The 27,843-nt window shown below is 54.7% G+C and overlaps 1 protein-coding gene across 5 annotated transcripts in view; it reads left to right on the top strand.

The window, feature by feature from the left end:
- The window catches only part of LOC122542736 (hypoxia-inducible factor 1-alpha-like), a 46,801-nt gene extending 26,653 nt beyond the window's left edge, over positions 1-20,148 (top strand). For 4 of the 5 annotated variants that reach the window (XM_087984058.1, XM_087984057.1, XM_087984060.1 and 1 more), the window contains 4 exons: positions 3,987-4,687; positions 5,548-5,656; positions 7,137-7,260; positions 16,518-20,148. In XM_087984058.1, the coding sequence (XP_087840184.1) occupies positions 3,987-4,687; positions 5,548-5,656; positions 7,137-7,260; positions 16,518-16,663 (1,080 nt within the window). In that variant the 3' untranslated portion in view covers positions 16,664-20,148. The remainder of the gene's footprint in view (positions 1-3,986; positions 4,688-5,547; positions 5,657-7,136; positions 7,261-16,517) is intronic. The other variant, XM_087984059.1, reaches the window with a different exon arrangement.
- Positions 20,149-27,843: the final 7,695 nt, after the last annotated feature.

The following is a 27,843-nucleotide window of genomic DNA, read 5'->3' as shown; positions in this document are numbered from 1 at the left end:
GGGGCTGTCTCTCACTGGGATACAGATCCTGAAGGGGCTGACTCTCACTGGGATACAGATCCTGAAGGTGCTGACTCTCACTGGGATACAGATCCTGAAGGGGCTGACTCTCACTGGGATACAGTTCCTGAAGGGGCTGACTCTCACTGGGATACAGTTCCTGAAGGGGCTGTCTCTCACTGGGATACAGTTCCTGAAGGGGCTGTCTCTCACTGGGATACAGTTCCCGAAGGTGCTGACTCTCACTGGGATACAGTTCCCGAAGGTGCTGACTCTCACTGGGATACAGTTCCCGAAGGTGCTGACTCTCACTGGGATACAGTTCCTGAAGGGGCTGTCTCTCACTGGGATACAGTTCCTGAAGGAGATGACTCTCACTGGGATACAGTTCCCGAAGGTGCTGACTCTCACTGGGATACAGTTCCCGAAGGTGCTGACTCTCACTGGGATACAGTTCCCGAAGGTGCTGACTCTCACTGGGGTACAGTTCCCGAAGGAGATGACTCTCACTGGGATACAGTTCCCGAAGGTGCTGACTCTCACTGGGATACAGTTCCCGAAGGAGATGACTCTCACTGGGGTACAGTTCCCGAAGGAGATGACTCTCACTGGGATACAGTTCCCGAAGGAGCTGACTCTCACTCGGATACAGTTCCCGAAGGAGATGACTCTCACTGGGATACAGTTCCCGAAGGTGCTGACTCTCACTGGGGTACAGTTCCCGAAGGAGATGACTCTCACTGGGATACAGTTCCCGAAGGAGCTGACTCTCACTGGGATACAGTTCCCGAAGGGGATGACTCTCACTGGGATACAGTTCCCGAAGGTGCTGACTCTCACTGGGGTACAGTTCCCGAAGGAGATGACTCTCACTGGGATACAGTTCCCGAAGGTGCTGACTCTCACTGGGATACAGTTCCCGAAGGAGATGACTCTCACTGGGATACAGTTCCCGAAGGAGATGACTCTCACTGGGATACAGTTCCCGAAGGTGCTGATTCTCACTGGGATACAGTTCCTGAAGGAGATGACTCTCACTGGGATACAGTTCCTGAAGGTGCTGACTCTCACTGGGATACAGTTCCCGAAGGTGCTGACTCTCACTGGGATACAGTTCCCGAAGGTGCTGACTCTCACTGGGATCCAGCTCCTGAAGGTGCTGACTCTCACTGGGATACAGTTCCCGAAGGTGCTGACTCTCACTGGGATACAGTTCCCGAAGGAGATGACTCTCACTGGGATACAGTTCCTGAAGCTGCTGACTCTCACTGGGATACAGTTCCTGAAGATGCTGATTCTCACTGGGATACAGATCCTGATGGGGCTGTCTCTCACTGGGATACAGTTCCTGAAGGGGTTGTCTCTCACTGGGATACAGTTCCTGAAGGGGCTGTCTCTCACTGGGATACAGTTCCTGAAGGGGTTGTCTCTCACTGGGATACAGTTCCTGAAGGGGCTGACTCTCACTGGGATACAGTTCCTGAAGGGGTTGTCTCTCACTGGGATACAGTTCCTGAAGGGGCTGTCTCTCACTGGGATACAGTTCCTGAAGGGGTTGTCTCTCACTGGGATACAGTTCCTGAAGGAGATGACTCTCACTGGGATACAGTTCCTGATGGGGCTGTCTCTCACTGGGATACAGTTCCCGAAGGAGCTGACTCTCACTGGGATACAGTTCCTGAAGATGCTGATTCTCACTGGGATACAGTTCCTGAAGGAGCTGACTCTCACTGGGATACAGTTCCTGAAGATGCTGATTCTCACTGGGATACAGTTCCCGAAGGAGCTGACTCTCACTGGGATACAGTTCCTGAAGATGCTGATTCTCACTGGGATACAGTTCCTGAAGGGGCTGACTCTCACTGGGATACAGATCCTGAAGGGGCTGACTCTCACTGGGATACAGATCCTGAAGGGGCTGACTCTCACTGGGATACAGTTCCTGAAGGGGCTGACTCTCACTGGGATACAGATCCTGAAGGTGCTGACTCTCACTGGGATACAGATCCTGAAGGGGCTGACTCTCACTGGGATCCAGATCCTGAAGGGGCTGACTCTCACCATTTACTTTGTTAACAGAGTGGGGAACACAAAGGTCTATCAGTCTCGGTTTTGAAATGATTCACGGATTTCACTTAAATTGTGCATTTGCGGAAGATGGTTCCAAGAAACATTGAAGATGGGGCAAAAACCCATCATTGACTGGGATTGTCTCAGCACTGAGAGTTTTCAGGAAATATTAAATTGTTTGGCCTTTTTATTTTGGCATTTTCTTTTATGTTAGAGTTCTCCAGCCTGCAGCAGTCTGCTCCTTGTTTAACAACAATTCTTGCTGAGTTATTTCATTTGCATGAATTTTCATTCATTGTGTGAAATGTTTTACTATTTAACCAAAAAGACAACCTTAAAAAAAAGATTTTGTGGGCGACACGGTGGCTCAGTGGTTAGCGCTGCTGCCTCACAGCAGCAGGGACCCAGGTTCGATTCCAGCCTCGGGCGACTATCTGTGTGGAGTTTGCACATTCTCCCCGTGTCTGCGTGGGTTTCCTCCCACAGTCCAAAGATGTGCTGTTCAGGGTGGATTGGCCATGGGAAATTGCCCATAGTGTCCAGGGATGTGCAGGCTTGGGGGTGGGGGGTTAGCCATGGGAAATATAGGGTAGGGGCCTGGGTCTGGGTGTGATCCTCTTTTGTGGTGGGGGGGGGGTGGGGGGGGGGGGGGCTGGGTTTGATGTAGAATCAATGGGCCGAATGGCCTGCTTCCACACTGTAGGGATTCTATTATTTTTATTTTAGAAATGAGGATATTTAGAAAAGACTTTGTTGGGTTGTTTTAAAAGTCGAGGTTTGTCAGTCCGTGGATATAGAGAGAACATTTCCAGTTGCACAGGAATCCCAAGTTATGGTGCCAAACAGCTGGGACTGTGACAGATAAATCTGGAGGGGACCTGAGGAGAAAGCTGTGTCACAGTCTGTGCTCACAAAGTACTTTTATCCTAGCAAAATACCTCAAGGTGCTTCATAAGAACAAAATCAAAACAGATTTGACACTGATTGACAAGGGAGTATTGGGAGAGGTGAACAAATGTTTGACCAAAAGAGGTGAGTTTTAAGGAGCTCCTTAAAAGAGCTGATGGATAGAGAGTGAGAGGGAGACGGGGCATTTTGGGACAGGGTGAGGGAGCTGAGAGCATGGCTGACAGTGGCGAGAGATCAAAATCAGGGGAGGCATGAGAGGTGGGAGTGAAAGGATTTCTGGCAGTTGTGGGTCTGAAGGAGATGACAGAGATAGGGAAGGATTTGGAAACAAATTTGAGAAAATGGCTGGGTAACAGGGAGCCAGTGAGAGTCAGTGAGGAGGACGGTGCTGTTAGAATACAGAGAGTATTTGGATGTGTACGAACTTACAGAGGATGTGATTGGCTGATCAACCAGGAGAGCATTGGAATAATCAGCTCGAGATGACACATGGATGACGGTTTCGGCAGTCGATCAGCCGAAGCAGGCGGGGGGTTGGGTGGTTTTCTGGGGTTGGATGTTAAAACCTTGATGATAGCATGGGATGTGGTGTAGGCCTGAGCTAAGTGGGGCAGAGGCTGGGAGACAGTGGTTCCAGAGATAGGGGCATTGGGAATAATTACGGTGCCAAAGGAGGCCATTCGGCCTGTTGTGTCTCTGGCTGCTCTCTGCCCCATTATCCCCGCACACCATTGCCATCCAAATAGCTATCGAATGCCCCTCTTGAAGGGTTCAATTGAACCTGCCCCCACCACATTTCCAGGCAATGCGTTCCAAACCCTAACCCCTCGCTGAGTGAGAAACCTTTTCCAAACACCAACCTGACTTTAAAATCCACATCCCTCTCGTTCTTGCTCTGTCTGCGAACAGCTTCGCCCCACCCCCCCCCCCGATCCACGTGAATCTGTAAACCTCAGTCGAGCTGTTCTGAGTGACCGAGGGGCTAATGAGTGGTTTGGTGTTTGCAGGAGGCGATGGAGCTGGATCTGGAGATGTTAGCACCCTACATCTCCATGGAGGAGGACTTCCAGCTGAACAGCCTCGAGTGTGCTGAAGATAAGGACGGACAGGTCTGTCCTGATGTTCACCCAGAGCCCCGCAGAAGGAGCTCCACAGCGACGGACTCTAGAAGTTTCTCTGGGAGCCCGACCGAGCCAAGGAACACCGGCCCCGCCAGCGGCCGCCCCAGGTCCTGCAGCTTCCACGGGGTGCGGCCCAGTGTGCAGGACCATCCTCGGAGAGAGGGCGACTCAGCCCACCCAGAGGGAAACTCTGCTGCTCTACAACGTTCCTGCAGCGTGACCAATCTCAGCAAGGCCCCAAGCCCGGCCCCGGCCCCAGGCCCAGGCCCGGCCCCGGCCCCGGCCCCAGGCCCGGCCCCAGCCCCAGGCCCGGCCCCGGCCCCAGCCCCAGGCCCGGCCCCAGCCCCAGGCCCGGCCTCTGGTTACTACACACTCGCTTTCGGAGGACCAGCATTCACTGTGGCTGTGAAGAACGTCCTCCTGGCTTTGTTCCAACCCCAGGCCCCTGAGGCCAAAGTTCAAACTCCCAGCAGCAAAGGTCAAGAAGCAACATCCACAGGCGCTGCCCAGGGGCTGGAGCCGAGTGATCTCCTGGACACTGCTGGACTCAGCAGAGAATCAGCCCAGCACGAGCTGTCCAAACAGAGGTACAAATACTTCATTATTACACACACACATCACCAAACTGTGCAGACATCTGCTCTGTACAATATCCTGAGGAACCACAGAGATTTACACAGCATTCAGAGGTCAGACTGATTCTATCCCTCAAACATTTGAGTATCAGTGCCCTTTGAACTGTACCCCAACACAGGGCAGTGCCCTTTGAACTGTACCCCAACACAGGGCCGTGCCCTTTGAACTGTACCCCAACATGGGGTCATGCCCTTTGAACTGTACCCCAACACAGGGCCATGCCCTTTGAACTGTACCCCAACACAGGACAGTGCCCTTTGAACTGTACCCCAACATGGGGCTGTGCCCTTTGAACTGTACCCCAACAGAGGGCAGTGCCCTTTGAACTGTACCCCAACATGGGGCCATGCCCTTTGAACTGTACCCCAACATGGGCCGTGCCCTTTGAACTGTAGCCCCACACAGGGCAGTGCCCTTTGAACTGTACCCCAGCATGGGGCAGTGCCCTTTGAACTGTAGCCCCTCCCCCCCACATGGGTCACCACCTTCAGGGTGGGAGCATGATCATTGTCAAAGCTCACATCCCATTGGATGGTCAATGTTCTGTTTGTTGGGCTGGGAAGAGGGTGCTCCTGGTGGGTCCTAGTGAGTAACCTCCCTCATCACTGAGTCCCTCTCGCTGGGTCCCACCTGACCAGCTTAACTCGCTGGTGTTTTTGAAATTTGCTGCAGTTTCTAAAAACAAAACCTTTGTAACCGTCTTTGTGAGGTCAGTGAGCCGCTGTGCTGACCAAACCATGGCCCAGTAACAGTGGTTTGTGAAGTTAATGTTGCTGGTGCCTGATGTGTGAAACTATCTCACCCTCTACAGGTCGCAGTGTGACTCAGAGTTCGGGAGAAACCACGGGCAGCTAAGTCCCCAGATACTGGACCGTCGTAACCTCAAAAGGAAACACTCTCTGCTGGTCGGGAACTTGCAGGTATTACCTGAATTATCTAATCCCTCATGGCAACATGATTTGTTCATTACCTGATTAATTAGTTAACAAGTTTCATAATCCAATTGGTAACTAGTTGACTAACCAACTGGTTGATTGCTAGCTGGAGATTTGGAGATGTGGCTGGGTTGGTTAAGAAACCGTCTAGTTGATGGGTTGCTGGCTGGTTAACTAGTTGACTAACTCACTGGTTGATAGTTTGGCAAGTCAGTTGGCTTGGAGGATCAGAGCAGTGGCTAATAGTTAATTCGTTACTCACTGTTTGAATGAGTGGTTGACTTGGTTGTGTTAACTATCTCTACTAGAGATTATACTAAGGGTCAAAAATGTTGAGGCTTGGTTTTAAAGAAAGACTGAGTTCTGAAGAATTGGTAACAGCTCAATAAAGAGAAAATCAGCCTCAGATTCTCCCCCTGAGATAAACCTCCTTCTGATCTCAGCCTGAAATTGGAGCCCCTTTATTCTGAGACTGTGTCCTCTGGCCCTCGACCTCCCATGGGGGAGAAATGTCCTCTCAGCATTGACCCTGACCTTACAAGAATCCTGACAGAGATCAGTCCTGACATGCTGTATGGCTCTATACCTGACATTGTAACAGGGGGGAGGTACTGATACCTGGTCAGTGGTGTATTGTTATTCATTCATGGGATGTCAATGAATACCACCTCCAGCACTAACTGCCCGTCTGTTTAAGAGCCAGATGTATCGCTCTGGGTCTGGGGAAGGACGACAGATCGTCATCCCTACAGAATTGCAATTCCTCAGTCTGGCATTGCGAGCTCACCGAGATAGCGACTGTGTTAACTCCCCCTGGACACGTTAGAGAGTGGATTGGTCCATTTGGGATTGGTCAGGTCGCTCCTTGCTGAGGGGATAATGGGTTGGTTTGGCTCGTGAATTTGTTGAGCCGTGATCCTGGTTTGGGTCATGACCTGGTTTGGGTGTGGGGTCAGTTTAATGGTTAGCTGGTTAAATGGCTGCCTATATGGATTTAGAGGGATGTGGGCCAAAAGCTGGCAAATGGGGCTAGATGAGTTTAGGATATCAGGTCAGACATGGAGGAGTTGAGGCGAAGGGTCTGTTTGCTTGCTGTCCCACCTGCTCCGGAGGTATGTAACAGCATCCCTGAACTGTTTAGTTAGAAAACTGCTGTTAGTTATATAAAACTGGGCACCTTTTCCCTCTTTGCCATCACTGTGTTCACCCCGGGGTAGGGGGGTGCCCGAGGAGGAGGAGCACAGAGGTTTAGAGAGAGAGAGAGGTGGGCACTGTGTGGGCCGGGATATATTATTTCCCTGAGTAACTGCATTCTAATATAACCCCCTTTCTCCCGTCCTCCCACCCTCTCTCTGTTGTTGTCGCACTGCGCTGGGCTGGGCTGCTTCATTGTTACTGTTTAGTTATTTTCATGTGTTATCGGGTTATCAGAATAAAACCCCATTTGATTGAATTTGCCGCCCAGGATTCCAATTTGGATGTTTCGAGTGAGGCTGACATTGTCCAAGTTACAGCAAAGCGTTTGAAAAAGCTGGAGACTCAGCGAGCTGAAACACAGACGGAGACTCTGCCGCCTGGAACACCAATGAGTAAGACCTTCCCTTTCCATTTCACTCTGTCGCGTCTCCATCAGTGAGACGGGGGTAACCGCAGTGAGATGGGGGTAACCGCAGTGAGACAGGGGTAACCGCAGTGAGACGGGGGTAACCGCAGCGAGACGGGAGTAACCGCAGTGAGACGGGGGTAACCGCAGTGAGACGGGGGTAACCGCAGCGAGACGGGAGTAACCGCAGTGAGACGGGGGTAACCGCAGTGAGACGAGGGTAACCGCAGTGAGACGGGGGTAACCGCAGTGAGACGGGGGTAACCGCAGTGAGACGGGGGTAACCGCAGTGAGACAGGGGAAACCGCAGTGAGACAGGGGTAACCGCAGTGAGACGGGGGTAACCGCAGTGAGACAGGGGAAACCGCAGTGAGACGGGGGTAACCGCAGTGAGACGGGGGTAACCGCAGTGAGACGGGGGTAACCGCAGCGAGACGGGGGTAACCGCAGCGAGACGGGGGTAACCGCAGTGAGACGAGGGTAACCGCAGTGAGACGGGGGTAACCGCAGTGAGACAGGGGTAACCGCAGTGAGACGGGGGTAACCGCAGCGAGACGGGGGTAACCGCAGCGAGACGGGGGTAACCGCAGTGAGACGGGAGTAACCGCAGTGAGACGGGGGTAACCGCAGTGAGACGGGGGTAACCGCAGTGAGACAGGGGAAACCGCAGTGAGACGGGGGTAACCGCAGTGAGACGGGGGTAACCGCAGTGAGACGGGAGTAACCGCAGTGAGACGGGGGTAACCGCAGTGAGACGGGGGTAACCGCAGTGAGACGGGGGAAACCGCAGTGAGACGGGGGTAACCGCAGTGAGACGGGGGTAACAGCAGTGAGACGGGGGTAACCGCAGCGAGACGGGGGTAACCGCAGTGAGACGGGGGAAACCGCAGTGAGACGGGGGTAACAGCAGTGAGACGGGGGTAACTGCAGCGAGACGGGGGTAACCGCAGTGAGACGGGGGTAACCGCAGTGAGACGGTGGAAACCGCAGTGAGACGGGGGTAACCGCAGCGAGACAGGGGTAACCGCAGTGAGACGGGGGTAACCGCAGTGAGACGGGGGTAACCTCAGTGAGACGGGGGTAACCGCAGTGAGACAGGGGGTAACCGCAGTGAGACGGGGGTAACCGCAGTGAGATGGGGGTAACCGCAGTGACACAGGGGTAACCGCAGTGAGACAGGGGGTAACCGCAGTGAGACGGGGGTAACCGCAGTGAGATGGGGGTAACCGCAGTGAGACAGGGGTAACCGCAGTGAGACAGGGGGTAACCGCAGTGAGACGGGGGTAACCGCAGTGAGACGGGGGTAACCGCAGTGAGATGGGGGTAACCGCAGTGACACAGGGGTAACCGCAGTGAGACGGGGGGTAACCGCAGTGAGACGGGGGTAACCGCAGTGACACAGGGGTAACCGCAGTGAGACGGGGGGTAACCGCAGTGAGACGGGGGGTAACCGCAGTGAGACGGGGGTAACCGCAGTGAGACGGGGGTAACCGCAGTGACACAGGGGTAACCGCAGTGAGACGGGGGGTAACCGCAGTGAGACGGGGGTAACCGCAGTGACATGGGGGTAACCGCAGTGAGACGGGGGTAACCGCAGTGAGACGGGGGAAACCGCAGTGAGACGGGGGTAACCGCAGTGAGACGGGGGTAACCGCAGTGAGACGGGGGAAACCGCAGTGAGACAGGGGTAACCGCAGTGAGACGAGGGTAACCGCAGTGAGACGGGGGTAACCGCAGTGAGACAGGGGTAACCGCAGTGAGACGAGGGTAACCGCAGTGAGACGGGGGTAACCGCAGTGAGACGGGGGTAACCGCAGTGAGACGGGGGAAACCGCAGTGAGACAGGGGTAACCGCAGTGAGACGGGGGTAACCGCAGTGAGACAGGGGTAACCGCAGTGAGACAGGGGTAACCGCAGTGAGACGAGGGTAACCGCAGTGAGACGGGGGTAACCGCAGCGAGACGGGGGTAACCGCAGCGAGACGGGGGTAACCGCAGTGTGACGGGGGTAACCGCAGTGAGACGGGGGTAACAGCAGTGAGACAGGGGAAACCGCAGTGAGATGGGGGTAACCGCAGTGAGACGGGGGTAACCGCAGTGAGACGGGGGTAACAGCAGTGAGACAGGGGAAACCGCAGTGAGACGGGGGTAACCGCAGTGAGACGAGGGTAACCGCAGTGAGACGAGGGTAACCGCAGTGAGACGGGGGAAACCGCAGTGAGACGAGGGTAACCGCAGTGAGACGGGGGTAACAGCAGTGTGACGGGGGTAACCGCAGTGAGACGGGGGTAACAGCAGTGAGACGGGGGTAACCGCAGTGAGACGGGGGTAACCGCAGTGAGACGAGGGTAACCGCAGTGAGACGGGGGTAACCGCAGCGAGACGGGGGTAACCGCAGCGAGACGGGGGTAACCGCAGTGTGACGGGGGTAACCGCAGTGAGACGGGGGTAACAGCAGTGAGACAGGGGAAACCGCAGTGAGAAGGGGGTAACCGCAGTGAGACGGGGGTAACCGCAGTGAGACGGGGGTAACAGCAGTGAGACAGGGGAAACCGCAGTGAGACGGGGGTAACCGCAGTGAGACGAGGGTAACCGCAGTGAGACGAGGGTAACCGCAGTGAGACGGGGGAAACCGCAGTAAGACGAGGGTAACCGCAGTGAGACGGGGGTAACAGCAGTGTGACGGGGGTAACCGCAGCGAGACGGGGGTAACAGCAGTGAGACGGGGGTAACCGCAGTGAGACGGGGGTAACCGCAGCGAGATGGGGGAAACCGCAGTGAGACGGGGGTAACAGCAGTGAGACGGGGGTAACCGCAGCGAGACGGGGGTAACCGCAGCGAGACGGGGGTAACCGCAGTGTGACGGGGGTAACCGCAGTGAGACGGGGGTAACAGCAGTGAGACAGGGGAAACCGCAGTGAGAAGGGGGTAACCGCAGTGAGACGGGGGTAACCGCAGTGAGACGGGGGTAACAGCAGTGAGACAGGGGAAACCGCAGTGAGACGGGGGTAACCGCAGTGAGACGAGGGTAACCGCAGTGAGACGAGGGTAACCGCAGTGAGACAGGGGAAACCGCAGTGAGACGAGGGTAACCGCAGTGAGACGGGGGTAACAGCAGTGTGACGGGGGTAACCGCAGCGAGACGGGGGTAACAGCAGTGAGACGGGGGTAACCGCAGTGAGACGGGGGTAACCGCAGCGAGATGGGGGAAACCGCAGTGAGACGGGGGTAACAGCAGTGAGACGGGGGTAACCGCAGTGTGACGGGGGTAACCGCAGTGAGACGGGGGTAACAGCAGTGAGACGGGGGTAACCGCAGTGAGACGGGGGTAACCGCAGCGAGATGGGGGAAACCGCAGTGAGACGGGGGTAACAGCAGTGAGACGGGGGTAACCGCAGTGAGATGGGGGTAACCGCAGCGAGATGGGGGAAACCGCAGTGAGACGGGGGTAACAGCAGTGAGACGGGGGAAACCGCAGTGAGACGGGGGTAACCGCAGCGAGATGGGGGAAACCGCAGTGAGACGGGGGTAACAGCAGTGAGACGGGGGTAACCGCAGTGAGACGGGGGTAACAGCAGTGAGACGGGGGTAACAGCAGTGAGACGGGGGAAACCGCAGTGAGATGGGGGTAACCGCAGCGAGATGGGGGAAACCGCAGTGAGACGGGGGTAACAGCAGTGAGACGGGGGTAACCGCAGTGAGACGGGGGAAACCGCAGTGAGACAGGGGTAACAGCAGTGAGACGGGGGTAACCGCAGTGAGACGGGGGGTAACCGCAGTGAGACGAGGGTAACCGCAGTGACACGGAGGAAACCGCAGTGAGACAGGGGTAACCGCAGTGAGACAGGGGTAACCGCAGTGGGACGAGGGTAACCGCAGTGAGACGGGGGTAACCGCAGTGAGACGGGGGTAACCGCAGCGAGACGGGGGTAACCGCAGTGAGACGGGGGTAACCGCAGCGCGACGAGGGTAACCGCAGTGACACGGAGGAAACCGCAGTGAGACAGGGGTAACCGCAGTGAGACAGGGGTAACCGCAGTGAGACGGGGGTAACCGCAGTGAGACGGGGGAAACCGCAGTGAGATGGGGGAAACCGCAGTGAGACAGGGGTAACCGCAGTGAGACGAGGGTAACCGCAGTGAGACGGGGGTAACCGCAGTGAGACAGGGGTAACCGCAGTGAGACGGGGGTAACCGCAGTGAGACGGGGGTAACCGCAGCGAGACGGGGGTAACCGCAGCGAGACGGGGGTAACCGCAGTGAGACAGGGGTAACCGCAGTGAGACGGGGGTAACCGCAGTGAGACGGGGGAAACCGCAGTGAGACGGGGGTAACCGCAGCGAGACGGGGGTAACCGCAGTGAGACGGGGGTAACCGCAGCGAGACGGGGGTAACTGCAGTGAGACGGGGGTAACCGCAGTGAGACGGGGGTAACCGCAGCGAGACGGGGGGTAACCGCAGTGAGACAGGGGTAACCGCAGTGACACAGGGGTAACCGCAGTGAGACGGGGGAAACCGCAGTGACACGGGGGTAACCGCAGTGAGACGGGGGTAACCGCAGTGAGACGGGGGAAACCGCAGTGAGACGGGGGTAACCGCAGTGAGACGAGGGTAACCGCAGTGAGACGGGGGTAACCGCAGTGAGACAGGGGTAACCGCAGTGAGACGGGGGTAACCGCAGTGAGACGGGGGTAACCGCAGCGAGATGGGGGAAACCGCAGTGACACGGGGGTAACCGCAGTGAGACGGGGGAAACCGCAGTGAGACGGGGGTAACCGCAGTGAGACGAGGGTAACCGCAGTGAGACGGGGGTAACCGCAGTGAGACAGGGGTAACCGCAGTGAGACGGGGGTAACCGCAGCGAGACGGGGTAACCGCAGCGAGACGGGGGTAACCGCAGTGAGACAGGGGTAACCGCAGTGAGACGGGGGAAACCGCAGTGAGACGGGGGAAACCGCAGTGAGACGGGGGTAACCGCAGCGAGACGGGGGTAACCGCAGCGAGACGGGGGTAACCGCAGCGAGACGGGGGAAACCGCAGCGAGACGGGGGAAACCGCAGTGAGACGGGGGTAACCGCAGCGAGACGGGGGTAACCGCAGTGAGACGGGGGTAACCGCAGCGAGACGGGGGTAACCGCAGTGAGACGGGGGTAACCGCAGTGAGACGGGGGTAACCGCAGCGAGATGGGGGAAACCGCAGTGACACGGGGGTAACCGCAGTGAGACGGGGGAAACCGCAGTGAGACGGGGGGTAACCGCAGTGAGACGGGGGTAACCGCAGTGAGACGGGGGAAACCGCAGTGAGACGGGGGTAACCGCAGTGAGACGGGGGTAACCGCAGTGAGACAGAGGTAACCGCAGTGAGACGGGGGTAACCGCAGTGAGACGGGGGTAACCACAGTGAGACGGGGGAAACCGCAGTGAGACGGGGGAAACCGCAGTGAGACAGGGGTAACCGCAGTGAGACGGGGGAAACCGCAGTGACACGGAAGAAACCGCAGTGAGACGGGGGTAACCGCAATGACACAGGGGTAACCGCAGTGAGACGGGGGTAACCGCAGTGAGACGGGGGTAACCGCAGCGAGACGGGGGTAACCGCAGTGAGACAGGGGTAACCGCAGTGAGACGGGGGTAACCGCAGTGAGACGGGGGTAACCGCAGTGACACGGAAGAAACCGCAGTGAGACGGGGGTAACCGCAGTGAGGATGGGGTAACCGCAGTGAGATGGGGGTAACCGCAGTGAGACAGGGGTAACCGCAGTGAGACAGGGGTAACCGCAGTGAGACGGGGGTAACCGCAGTGAGACAGGGATAACCGCAGTGAGACGGGGGTAACCGCAGTGACACAGGGGTAACCGCAGTGAGACGGGGGTAACCGCAGTGAGACAGGGTAACCGCAGTGTGACGGGGTGTAACCGCAGTGAGACAGGGGAAACCGCAGTGAGACGGGGGAAACCGCAGTGAGACGGGGGAAACCGCAGTGAGACGGGGGAAACCGCAGTGACACAGGGGTAACCGCAGTGAGACGGGGGAAACCGCAGTGACACAGGGGTAACCGCAGCGACACGTGGGTAACCGCAGTGAGACGGGGGAAACCGCAGTGAGACAGGTGAAACCGCAGTTACATGGGGGTAACCGCAGCGAGACGGGGGAAACCGCAGCGAGACGGGGGAAACCGCAGTGAGACAGGGGTAACCGCAGTGTGATGGGGGAAACCGCAGTGTGACGGGGGAAACCGCAGTGTGACGGGGGGGTAACTGCAGTGTGACGGGGGGTGGGGGGGGTAACCGCAGTGAGACGGGGGGGGTAACCGCAGTGAGACGGGGGGGGTAACCGCAGTGAGACGGGGAGTAACCGCAGTGAGACGGGGTGTAACCGCAGTGTGACGGGGGTAACCGCAGTGTGACGGGGAGTAACCGCAGTGAGACGGGGAGTAACCGCAGTGTGACGGGGAGTAACCGCAGTGAGACGGGGTGTAACCGCAGTGTGATGGGGTGTAACCGCAGTGTGATGGGGTGTAACCGCAGTGAGACAGGGGGTAACCGCAGTGTGACGGGGAGTAACCGCAGTGAGACGGGGTGTAACCGCAGTGAGACGGGGGGCTAACCGCAGTGAGACGGGGTGTAACCGCAGTGAGACAGGGGTAACCGCAGTGTGACGAGGTGTAACCGCAGTGTGACGGGGGTAACCGCAGTGTGACGGGGGTAACCGCAGTGAGACAGGGGGTAACCGCAGTGTGACGGGGTAACCGCAGTTAGGCGTGGGGGTAACCGCAGTGAGATGCGGGTAACCGCAGTGGGCCGGGGGGGGGGGGGGTAACCGCAGCGAGACGGGGGTAACCGCAGTGTGATGGGCGGGGTAACCGCAGTGAGACGGGGGGTAACCGCAGTGTGACGGGGGTAACCGCAGTGTGACGGGGTAACCGCAGTGAGACGGGGGTAACAGCAGTGAGACGGGGGTAACCGCAGTGAGACAGGGGAAACCGCAGTGAGACGGGGGTAACCGCAGTGAGACGGGGGAAACCGCAGTGACACAGGGGAAACCGCAGTGAGACGGGGGAAACCGCAGTGACACAGGGGTAACCGCAGTGAGACGGGGGAAACCGCAGTGACACAGGGGTAACCGCAGTGAGACGGGGGAAACCGCAGTGACACAGGGGAAACCGCAGTGAGACGGGGGAAACCGCAGTGACACAGGGGTAACCGCAGTGAGACGGGGGAAACCGCAGTGACACAGGGGTAACCGCAGTGAGACGGGGGAAACCGCAGTGAGACGGGGGAAACCGCAGTGAGACGGTGGAAACCGCAGTGAGACGGGGGAAACCGCAGTGAGACGGGGGAAACCGCAGTGAGACAGGGGTAACCGCAGTGAGACGGGGGAAACCGCAGCGACACGTGGGTAACCGCAGTGAGACGGGGGAAACCGCAGTTACATGGGGGTAACCGCAGTGAGATGGGGGAAACCGCAGTGAGACGGGGGAAACCGCAGTGACACAGGGGTAACCGCAGTGTGACGGGGAGTAACCGCAGTGAGACAGGGGTAACCGCAGTGAGACAGGGGTAACCGCAGTGTGATGGGGGAAACCGCAGTGTGACTGGGGAGTAACCGCAGTGTGACGGGGGGGGGGGGGGGTAACCGCAGTGAGACGGGGGGGGGGGGTAACCGCAGTGAGACAGGGGTAACCGCAGTGACACGGGGTGTAACCGCAGTGTGACGGGGTGTAACCGCAGTGTGACGGGGTGTAACCGCAGTGTGATGGGGTGTAACCGCAGTGTGACGGGGGGTAACCGCAGTGTGACGGGGGGTAACCGCAGTGTGACGGGGGGGTAACCGCAGTGTGATGGTGCAACCGCAGTGAGACAGGGAGTAACCGCAGTGTGACGGGGAGTAACCGCAGTGAGACGGGGGTAACCGCAGTGTGACGGGGTTGACCGCAGTGTGACGGGGGGTAACCGCAGTGAGACAGGGGGTAACCGCAGTGAGACAGGGGGTAACCGCAGTGTGACGGGGTTGACCGCAGTGTGACGGGGGTAACCGCAGTGAGACAGGGGGTAACCGCAGTGTGACGGGGTAACCGCAGTTAGGCGGGGGGGTAACCGCAGTGTGATGGGCGGGGTAACCGCAGTGTGACGGGGGTAACCGCAGTGTGACGGGGGTAACCGCAGTGTGACAGGGGGTAACCGCAGTGTGACGGGGGTAACAGCAGTGAGACAGTGGGTAACCGCAGTGTGACGGGGGTAACCGCAGTGAGACGGGGGGGGTAACCGCAGTGTGACGAGGGTAACTGCAGTGAGACGGGGGGGGGTAACCGCAGTGTGACGGGGGGTAACCGCAGTGTGACGGGGGGTAACCGCAGTGAGACGGGGGGTAACCGCAGTGTGACGGGGGTAACCGCAGTGTGACGGGGGTAACCGCAGTGTGACGGGGAGTACCCGCAGTGTGACGGGGGTAACCGCAGTGAGACAGGGGTAACCGCAGTGTGACGGGGGTAACCGCAGTGTGACGGGGAGTACCCGCAGTGTGACGGGGGTAACCGCAGTGTGACGGGGGGTAACCGCAGTGTGACGGGGGGTAACCGCAGTATGACGGGGGTAACCACAGTGTGACGGGGGTAACCGCAGTGAGACAGGGGGTAACCGCAGTGTGACGGGGGGTAACCGCAGTGTGACGGGGGTAACCGCAGTGTGACGGGGGGTAACCGCAGTGTGACGGGGGGTAACCGCAGTGTGACGGGGGGTAACCGCAGTGAGACAGGGGGTAACCGCAGTGTGACGGGGGGTAACCGCAGTGTGACGGGGGGTAACCGCAGTGAGACGGGGGGTAACCGCAGTGTGACGGGGGTAACCGCAGCGATCAGGGCTCCATCATAGGATCTGAGCACATCTCAAAATGAAGTCCTTTTGTCATGTACTGAATGTGAGAAACACAGCAACTGATTTGTGCACAGCAAGCTCCCACTAACAGCCGTGGAACAGACCCTGACTGTTGATTGAGGGATAAATATTTACCAGGTCTCCTGTGTTGTTCCTCAAAATAGGGTGGAGGCGAATAGGGGTCTGAGTGCCGTGTAACCATCTCAGATGGCACCTCTGACAGTGCAGCACTCTCTAAGCACTCAGGTCTCTGAACCCACAACTTCCCATTTCCAAGGTTAACAAGCTGCCCACTGAGTTTGTAAAGTAAAGGGGTATCATAGATGCTGAGAGGGTTGTATTGCAACTTAACACTGTGTCTTCTCTCGACAGCGCTGACCATGCAGTTACTTGGGAAGGAGGTGCCTGGCCCCCCAGAGCTGACCCGTTATGACTGTGAAGTGAATGCTCCGTTACTGGACAGACACCGTCTCTTGCAGGGCCCTGAGTTACTGAGAGCCCTGGATCAATCCTCCTGAGCTCCCTCACTGAACCTACAGCCAGAGGGGGGACTCTGCACTGACCTGCCCGAGGGGGTGGTGTTGGCAGGGGGAGGGGGAGTCAGTATCGTGCCCTGAAGGAACAGTCACCATTCCCTATGGAGCTGAGAGCTTTGTGAACATGGAAAACAGAGGGACTCTCCCTCTCGCTCATTAAAATCCAACTTTTGTCCATCGGAAGTGAAGTGAAATCTAACCAGTTTGATCAGTTGTATCCCATCCCCACCCTCCCCCCAGTTCATCAGCTCTGCAACCCCCTCCACAGCTCTCCCCAATCATTAGCCCAAGGGTGGGTTTTGGACTGAGGATTGATTGGGAGTTTCTCTGTTTCTGACAGATAGCTACCTCCCCATTCTGCCCTGGTCAATCCCGAATGTGACTGTTTAGTTCAGGAGTAAACCAAGGACTGTCCTTCCTTCCCTGAAAACCACCTGAAAGTCTCTCATTCTCCATCTATCTGTCTGTCTCTCCTTCTCTAATCATCTGTCTATCCACTCTCTGTCTCTGTCTCTGTGCCATCTCTCTCTGTCTCACAGTCATTGTTTCTGTTTCTCACTTTGTTACCTTTGTTTGTATCTCTTTTTTATTCATATCTGTCTGTCATCTGCCTATTATCTGTCACCATTAGTCTATCTATCTGTCTCAGTCTCTGACGGTCTCTCTCTCTCTATAATCTTTAGTTCTCTATCTGTGACCATATCAGAATCATTCTCTGTTTCTCAGTAGTCTTTGTATAATCTTTATCAAAAAGTGCGGTCAGGCAGCATCCAAGGAGCAGGAGAGTCAACGTTTCAGGCATAAGTGTTTCATCGTGTATATCTGTGTCAGCTAGTATCTGTCTCTCAACTACAGTCGGTTTCTGTCTCTATATAATCTTTCTGGCTTTGTATCTCTGTCAGTCTTCGGTCTCTTTGTTCTCTGCCTGTCTATCTCGTCCCTATCCCTGCAGAGTTGCATTGGGAGTAGACATCAACATAACTAGTTTCAAATTGTAGGAAGGAACAGACCAGGAACGTGAGTCAAAATTCTCTGAAACAGCCAGGTTCTGTTGCAAATGTACCAAACATTTCACTTTGAAAAATCCTCCTCTTTAAATGAATCATGATTCTAAGCCAGGAGGGTTTCATTCTGAACAGATTTCAGCACGGTGGCTCAGTGGTTAGCACTGCTGCCTCCCAGCGCCAGGCACCTGGGTTTGATTCCAGCCTCGGGCGACTGTCTGTGTGGAGTTTGCACATTCTCCCTGTGTCTGTGTGGGTTTCCTCCCACTGTCCAAAGAAGTGCAGGTTGGGGTGGATTGGCCATGGGAAATTGCCCATAGTCTGCAGGGTTAAGGGATGGGGGGTTAGTCTCTTCAGATCGTTGGTGTGGACATGCTGGGCCGAATGGCCTGTTCCCTCATTGTAGGGATTCTATGGATTCATGTGAGAATGAAACCAGTTCCCTAAATTTGGGCATCACGTATTCACTGTCTCTATGCATGGGCTGTCATGTGCCAAGATAATGTAGCCACACTCATCGTCCTGGAGACCGCCCTCTCACAGAGACCCTGCTCTTGAGCCCGTTTTCCTGCAGGATTGCAACTGTGGAGAAACTCCTTCATCTAAAAGGTTCCTGCTACCACAATACGGCAGGCAGCCCGTGTGTGTCTAAGGGAACAGATGCTGATTCACTCTGTCAGGAATCCTGGCACAATATCTCCGGGGAATGTGAGAGAATAAAATTAATCAATAAGGAACTGCTTCTTCCTGTCCCAGCTCCTGATGGGTCTCTCACCGACCCGGATACTAAACTCTTTGTATCTCCTTCCTCCTTTTGCAGGATCTTGTGAAAACCTACCTCTTTGACCAAGCTTTCATTTGAACATCACCACCTGTGATTTCGGTAACGCTCCCGTGGAGTGTTTAAGGTGCTTTATAAATACAGTTTGTCATAATAAATCTCTGTAGCACCCCTCCACCTTGTTGTTTGGGGGAAATCCACTCAGGAAAATAGGATCTTCTCTGAGACAGAGGGGTAAGGGTCACACAGTGACAACATTTGTACATCTTTCAGTCACTGGTCTCTGACTGTAATCACAGAGCTATGCATTTCACAAACAGCCTCAAACAGGAAAGGGAATTAATATCCAGGGTAGGGAATTGACTGGAAATTTCACCTCTTCCTAAACTCCACAACTTTGGGCTCAATAATGACCAGATCAACCAAACTTAACTGCCCGGGTTATAGGTGTGTGTCATAGTCACACATCTTACACCCCCCCCCCCCCCCCCCCCAACCCTCGAACACACAGTAAGGAGCAGAGGACACATTAGTCAATTGCTTCCCTGTTAAAATACAGAGAGCCACTCACTGCAGGGCAAGCAAGAGATAAATCACTGACACAAGGACAGAAATTGCTGGAAAAGCTCAGCAGGTCTGGCAGCTTCTGTGGAGAGAAATCAGAGTTAACGTTTCGGGTTCAAGTGACCCTTCCTCAGAACGTTCATTGAGCCACTCGTTTGGACATCACCCCCCCCCCCCCCCCCCCACCACCGCCCCATGATTTCGATCATGCTCTTGAGAAGCACCTCGCAATGTTTAAGGTGCTATACAAATGCAGTTTGCCATTTCAAATCCCTGCAGTTCCCAGAACATTCTGAGGACGGAGCACCGTTAACTGATGCCCCTCCACAAAAACCTGCTGAGATTTTCCAGCAATTCCTGTTACGTCTCTGCCTTACGGGACCTGCAGTTCTTTAATAAAACCCGAAAGAAATTATTGGTGCAATTTCAAGCAATTTGTCATGGTGCTACTGAGCCGGTCACCAAACCTTCACTATGGTGCCGGCGTCTTCAGGAATTAACAAGTTTCACTCCCTGTTCTACAGAGCCGGAGAGAAAAATCACAGTGTTCTCCCCACACCGCCCACCCTCCTCATTTAATCTGAAGTTTTTTTTTGTTTGTTGATTAGTTTTTAGGAATATTAACGCTGGGAAAAGAGGTGCTTTAGACAATGGGCAAGAATGACCTCATTGGGTTAAGGGTCACCTTGTTGGTTGGGAGCTCTGTGTTTGGTGCAGGTACAGAGTTTGGGAGATGGGAGCATGGCCAACTCTCAAAGAATTGCCAAGGTCTCCAGGGGACAAGGCATCAGCAGAGAGAGAGAGAGAGAGAGAGAGCGCTGACCAAGGAGGTCCCTATGGGTACAGTGCCCATGGCGGGACAGCTCTCGACAGGATCAGCTTACTTCCTGCCACATTCTCCCTTCCTCAGAGATGCCACTTGTGTACCTCTCCTCCCCAGGGGCTTTGTTGATCTGTCCCTCTGATCCAAACCTGAGTTGTTCCTAGTCCTGCGATTACACTGTGATTGGTCAGAATACAACCTGTGGCAGAATCAGGATGAAATCACTACAATTATCAGTTTGAAATGTAATCATCGGGACTTTGTTATTCTGGGAAATAAATAACCTTTAATACTGGTGCTGCGTCGTGTCTCATCATTGACCGTAACAGCTGATTTTTGTCCCTCTGTCAGTGTCCAGTAATCGAGGGCTGGACACTGTTTCTGCATTAAAGGATTGCATTTGTGTAGCGCCTTGCAGCAACTCTAGGCACTCAGCAGTTTACTTTAATGGCCAGTCAGCTTTTCGAAATGTCAGAAATGGTAGCAGCCAATCTGCACAGTAAGCTCCCACAAACAGCATTGCTCAGACCTTTGAGTTACAGGACATTGAGGTTGTACAGGACGTTGGTGAGGCCTTTTCTGGAATACTGTGTGCATTTCTGGTCACCCTGTTATGGGAAGCATGTAATTAAACTGGAGATGGCTCAGCAAAGATTTACCAGGAATGTTGTCAGGAATGGAGGGTTTGAGTTGAACTTCTTACCTCAAGCGCAGGAGGTTGAGGGGGTGACCTTATAGAGGTTTAAAAAGTCAAGAGGGGGATAGTTAAGGTGAATGACACGTGTCTTTTCTCTTGGGTGGGGGAGTTCAAGACTAGAGGGACATATTTTTCAGATGAGAGGTGAAAGATTTAAAAAGGACATGAGAGGCAACTTTTAGTTTGCACAGAGTGGTTCGTGTGCGAGGAAATGTTTGAAGAGGTATGGGACAAGTGCAGTCAGGCGGGACTAGGTTAGTTTGGGATTACAGTCAGCATGGCCTGGTTGGGCTGAAGGGTCTGTGTCCGTGCTATATGGCCTGATTAACAAACCAGGTCATCCACCTTAATGATGTGGGGTTGAGGGATGAACATTGGCTGGAGGGTAACTGGCCTGTTCCTCTTCACAGATTCTTTCACGGTTGTCTGAGGGGGCTCTATGTTGTCTTTGTAAAGAAGTCACCTCCAACAGTGCAGCTTCCCCCCCCCCCTCAGTCCTGGCCTGGAAACTTGGAGTTGGAGCTCAAGTTTCTGGTTTGAACTCTCAGTTCTCAGAGTCCCAGGGGAGACAGGAGAAAGTGTGGACCGCAGATACTGGAGATCAGAGTCGAGAGTGTGGCGCTGGTCAGGTCAGGCAGCATCCAAGGACCAGGAGAGTCAACGTTTCGGGCATAAGCCCTTCATCGGGAATGATGAAGAGCTTATGCCCGAAACGTCGATTCTCCGGCTCCACAGACACTGTCTAACCTGCTGTGCTTTTCCAGCGCCACACTTGTTGAATCCCAGAGGGAGATAGTGCTGAGGCAGAGGAACAGAATCTCCCAACTCATTCTGTAAAACTCGGATGCTGCCTGGCCTGCTGTGCTTTTCCGGCACCACTCTAATCTAGACTCTGGTTTCCAGCATCTGCAGTCATTGTTTTTTACCCTGAAGAGAAGGGATACACCCGAAATGTCGGCCTCTCCCCGCCCCGGTGCTGCCTGGCTTGCTGTGTTCTTCCAGCATTCCTGCCTGTCTACTTTGGATTCCAGTATCTGCAGTTTTTTTGTCTCCGATCAACCACGTCTCACACCTCTCCCTTCCCCCTACATGTTTAGTTGTTGCATTTCTCATTTTTGGGGAAGTGGAGGGGTGGCAGGGAACTGCTGTGCACGTGGAGAAACAAAACCAGACATTGCTGGAAAAGCTCAGCAGGTCAGGCAGCTTCCGCGGAGAGAAGTCAGAGTTAACGTTTCAGGTCCGGAGACCAGTTGCTGAGTTGGTTACAGCTCACATCAAACCTGACACATTCAGCTCAGCAACTCCCACACAATCCCCACGGAGAGCCCCGATCACCATCAGAGAGAGCCCCGATCACCATCACAGAGAGCCCCGATCACCATCACAGGGAGCCCCGATCACCATCACAGAGAGCCCCGATCACCATCACAGGGAGCCCCAATCACCATCACAGGGAGCCCCGATCACCATCACAGGGAGCCCCGATCACCATCAGAGAGAGCCCCAATCACCATCACAGGGAGCCCTGATCACCATCACAGGGAGCCCCGATCACCATCAGAGAGAGCCCCAATCACCATCACAGGGAGCCCTGATCACCATCACAGGGAGCCCCGATCCCCATCACAGAGAGCCCCGATCACCACCACAGGGAGCCCCGATCACCATCACAGGGAGCCCCGATCACCATCAGAGAGAGCCCCAATCACCATCACAGGGAGCCCCGATCACCACCACAGAGAGCCCCGATCACCATCACAGAGAGCCCCGATCACCATCACAGGGAGCCCTGATCACCATCACAGGGAGCCCCGATCCCCATCACAGAGAGCCCCGATCACCATCACAGGGAGCCCCGATCACCATCACAGAGAGCCCCGATCACCATCACAGGGAGCCCCAATCACCATCACAGGGAGCCCCGATCACCATCACAGGGAGCCCCGATCACCATCACAGAGAGCCCCGATCACCATCACAGGGAGCCCTGATCACCATCACAGGGAGCCCCGATCACCATCAGAGAGAGCCCCGATCACCATCACAGGGAGCCCCAATCACCATCACAGGGAGCCCTGATCACCATCACAGGGAGCCCTGATCACCATCACAGGGAGCCCCGATCACCATCACAGGGAGCCCTGATCACCATCACAGGGAGCCCTGATCACCATCACAGGGAGCCCCGATCACCATCACAGGGAGCCCCGATCACCACCACAGGGAGCCCCGATCACCATCACAGGGAGCCCTGATCACCATCACAGGGAGCCCTGATCACCACCACAGGGAGCCCTGATCACCATCACAGGGAGCCCTGATCACCATCACAGGGAGCCCCGATCACCATCACACGGAGCCCCGATCACCATCACAGGGAGCCCCGATCACCATCACAGGGAGCCCCGATCACCACCACAGGGAGCCCCGATCACCATCACACGGAGCCCCGATCACCATCACAGGGAGCCCCGATCACCATCACAGGGAGCCCCGATCACCGTCAGAGAGAGCCCCGATCACCATCACAGGGAGTCCTGATCACCATCACAGGGAGCCCCGATCACCGTCAGAGAGAGCCCCGATCACCATCACAGGGAGTCCTGATCACCATGAGAGAGAGCCCTGATCACCATCAGAGTCAGCCCTGATCACCATCACAGGGAGCCCCGATCACCATCACAGGGAGCCCCGATCACCATCACAGGGAGCCCCGATCACCATCACAGGGAGCCCCGATCACCATCACAGGGAGCCCCGATCACCATCACAGGGAGCCCCGATCACCATGAGAGAGAGCCACGATCACCATCACAGGGAGCCCCGATCACCATCACAGGGAGCCCCGATCACCATCACAGGGAGCCCCGATCACCATGAGAGAGAGCCACGATCACCATCACAGGGAGCCCCGATCACCATCAGAGAGAGCCACGATCACCATCACAGCCCCACAGGTGTGAGTGTGGGATGTTTCAGAGGACGGGTGTGCTGGGGGAGCTGTGTCTGCATCACTGTGTCAGAGTGCGTGACCCCACTAAGCCCACCTTGCCCAGCCATCACCACCCATAGCCCCAACACCATGTAAAACTTACATTGCCATAGCAACCCGGACTCATGTTGGTCTGGTTAGCACAGCCGGCTGGTATTATAATGAGGTTTTGCTGTCACGTGTACTCAAGTACATGGATACAGGAGAAAGTGAAAACTTTACAATGTCCCATTCACTGCACCATCTTAGGTACAAGGTACCTGGGTACAAAACCTTTAAAAATAAAGTAGAAAATTAAGTAAGAGTTTAACATTACAGTCCCTCCCCAGGCATGAGACGCCCACTGCCCCTCTCAACAGAACTCCCTCCATTAAGGTGAAAAAAAAACTTTAAAAAATAAAGCAAGAAAGTGGTTGTAGTGGACAGGCTCCAGTTCAGGAGCTCTACTCCGCCGCCATCTTGGAATGGACCCAGATCGGTCCACAAGCACGGGATTCAACACCATTCGGTGAAGGATGGATCCAGGCTCCCCGCTGCCTCATTGTCCCTACCCGTGGGGGATTGGAAATCACAGGGCCTGCCTTTGGACAGACAACACAAGCTCTGCACTTGTCTTGCATTTAGCAAATTATTCTGCCAACTTATTCGCATCTTCCCCAACCCGATTCTCCACTTTACCTGCATTAACTCTGGCTGATAGCTGTCCTTGTCTAACCCAGGGATCACTGGACAGTGATCAGCAACAGGATCCCTGGCTGATTTCCTCTCTCCCTCTCTAACCCAGGGATCACTGATAGTGATGAGGAGCAGGAACTCTGGCTGATTTCCTCTCTCTCTAACCCAGGGATCACTGGACAGTGATCAGCAACAGGATCCCTAGCTTATTTCCCCTTTCTCTCTCTAACCCAGGGATCACTGACAGTGATCAGCAACAGGAACCCTGGCTGATTTCCCCTTTCTCTCTCTAACCCAGGGATCACTGACAGTGATCAGCAACAGGATCCCTAGCTGATTTCCCCTTTCTCTCTCTAACCCAGGGATCACTGACAGTGATCAGCAACAAGAACCCTGGCTGATTTCCTCTCTCCCTCTCTAACCCAGGGATCACTGATTGTGATCAGGAGCAGGAACCCTGGCTGATTTCCCCTTTCTCTCTCTAACCCAGGGATCACTGACAGTGATCAGCAACAGGAACCCTGGCTGATTTCCTCTCTCCCTCTCTACCCAGGGATCACTGATTGTGATCAGGAGCAGGAACCCTGGCTGATTTCCCCTTTCTCTCTCTAACCCAGGGATCACTGATAGTGATCAGGAGCAGGAACCCTGGCTGATTTCCCCTTTCTCTCTCTAACCCAGGGATTACTGATAGTGATCAGGAGCAGGAACCCTGGCTGATTTCCCCTTTCTCTCTCTAACCCAGGGATCACTGACAGTGATCGGGAGCAGGAACCCTGGCTGATTTCCTCTCTCCCTCTCTAACCCAGGGATTACTGATTGTGATCAGGAGCAGGAACCCTGGCTGATTTCCCCTTTCTCTCTCTAACCCAGGGATCACTGACAGTGATCAGGAGCAGGAACCCTGGCTGATTTCCCCTTTCTCTCTCTCTCTAACCCAGGATCACTGACAGTGATCAGGAGCAGGAACCCTGGCTGATTTCCTCTCTCTCTAACCCAGGGATCACTGACAGTGATCGGGAGCAGGAACCCTGGCTGATTTCCCCTTTCTCTCTCTCTCTAACCCAGGGATCACTGACAGTGATCGGGAGCAGGAACCCTGGCTGAGTTCCTCTCTCTCTAACCCAGGGATCACTGACAGTGATCAGGAGCAGGATCCCTGGCTGAGTTCTCTCTCCCTCCCCGATCCAGGGATCACTGACAGTGATGAGGTGCCAATACAAAATGGAGTTTGCACTGTGTCTAACAGGTTAATGGTTAGCAGAATACAAAGGTTTTGCATTGAAGTCTCATACCAATTAACAAGCTACATTAAAAAGAACCTCAAAAAAAATTCAAAGATCACCCCAGAGTTGTGGATTATGCAGACCTTTCAAAATCTACAAGTTAGGGACAGATAAGGATTACATGGAGACTGAGTTATACTGCAGGTAAGTAGGTTTGCTGGAATTGAGTGTAGTAGGCAGGAGGCTTCCCAGAGTGAGCTGGAGGGATTGTGCTCAAATGCTCTATTTCTGAGACCATTTATTCCTCCCCTGTTAAAGATGCTGGATTGTACAGGAGCCAGGGCTACAATCACATCCCACAATCTGTCTGGGGAAGTGGCCAAATCTTAAATCTCACATGGTCAGAGTGCGGCCTAACAGCACCTCCCAGTGTTTTAACTGGGTATTGCTGACTCCAGTACAGACAGTCCTTAAGATTGTGAACGGAATTCATTCTCGAGTCCATTTGCATACAAGTTAGAACACACTGTAAAGCAGCTGTTCACAAGTATAGGAAATGTTCACACTTCAGGTCTTTAAAACTCACACCCCTATGGGATTGTGCTCTTAAATGTGAGCATTCATAAGTTAGATGTTTGAAAAACTAACACCAGAACTGAACTTGACACTGAGCTTGACATGGAGATAAGGTCAGGAGAGAGTGAGGGCTGCAGATCAGAGTCAAGAGTGTGGTGCTGGAAAAGCACAGCAGGTCAGGCAGCATCTTAGGGGCAGGAGTCAATGTTTTGGGCATAAACCCTTCATCAGGAATGATGGGGGGGGGGTGGATAAATGGGGGGGGGGGGGAATAGCTGGTCGAAGGTGCGGTGTGATGGTGATAAGTCAAAGCGGAGGGTGGAGTGAATAGGTGGGAAGGAAGATGGACAGGTAGGACAGTTCAAGATGGTGGTGCTGAGTTGGGAAGTTGGATCTGGGATAAGGTGGGAGAAAGGGACATACCAATCGACATTGATGCTGTGTTGTTCGCAGGGTCCCGAGATGTGTTCTTCCTCCAGGGGTGGGGTGGCTTGGATTTGGTGGACGGGGTAGGTAGCCTGGAACTTGGCTGTCCTTGGTGGAGTGCGGGTGGGGGGAGGGAGGAAGGGGAAGTTGAAGTGGTCAGCCACAGGGCGGTGGTGGTGTTTGGTGCATGTCCCTGAGATGATGAGGTCAGATGGAGCGATCACAGAGGTAGTCTTTGTGAGCAGGAGAGTGGGGCAGAGAGATTTCAGGAGGAACTTGGAGCTGATGGTGGAACAATAATGGGAGGACAGAGTTCGCAGAGTGCTGTGGACCGACATTACAGAGACAGGGCGAGAACACAGGCCTGAAATCGAGAATTGGGAATTGCCAGACTGGGAGCTGTATCGCTGAGTGGAGACAAAGGCTTGTCAGGTCAATGGGACTTGGTCCAAGTTAGGCCTACCAGAATGACGAGCTGTATCGTACAGCATGAGGAAGGTACATCAATAACAGGTAAACCACCACCAAATCTAATGTATATGAGGGGAAAAAAATTTTAAAAAACGATCTGGACAGGGCTTTTGTGGTAGAGTGGTAGTGGTTCTACCTGCAGACTAGAATGTTCAGGTCACACGTGGCCCAGACACGTTGATTAAAAATGGCTCTCTGAAAAAGCATGGCAGAGGTTTTGAATTTGAGTCAGCTCCTTATTGCAGCCAGTGCACTGGAGACACTCCTGGAGTAAGCTGTTACTGAGAACTCGGGATCAGGGTCTCCTGATATTTCCTCAGTGAACAAACAGATCTGGGGAAAATCCGCAATTAAAGTTCTAATGATGACCATGAACCCATTACCGATTGTCGGAAAAATCCATCTGGGTCACTAATGTCCTTTCAGAACGGAAATCTGCCGGCCTTACCCGGTCTGGTCTACACTGACCAAACACCAACACCCACAGGTTAGCTGGTCAGCATCACATTGCTGGAAGTTACTCAGCTCCCATTGGTCCCTGACAGGAGTCCCAGCTGATTCAGAGGTTCCACCTATTTCAGCAAAACTGCAGAGATGTCAACAAAGTACAGTTGATGGGTTTGTCAAAGACTCCCACAACATCAATCTCCAAGAGCGAGCAAGCCAACATACAGCACTGATGGAGAGTCATCCAGACTCGAAACGTTAATGTGCTCTCTCTCGGTGGATGCTGTCTGACCCGCTGTGACCTCCGATATTTGTTGGCTTCAGGACAGATTCCAGCATCTGCAGCAAATTGCTGCTATAAATTTCCAAGGATCAGTTTGTACCTTCGACACACGAAGGCAAATACAAACATTTTACAATATTTACCATTCTTAATACATCAACCACCATATGATTACAGCCAGGAATCATAAACACATG

This window comes from Chiloscyllium plagiosum, unplaced genomic scaffold (genome assembly GCF_037043375.1).
Source record: "Chiloscyllium plagiosum isolate Xiang-an unplaced genomic scaffold, Cpla_swu_hap1 HiC_scaffold_47, whole genome shotgun sequence".
Taxonomy (NCBI): Eukaryota; Metazoa; Chordata; class Chondrichthyes; order Orectolobiformes; family Hemiscylliidae; genus Chiloscyllium; species Chiloscyllium plagiosum.
The sequence above is the reverse complement of the archived record's forward strand: the minus strand, read 5'-3'. Positions and strand labels throughout refer to the sequence as shown.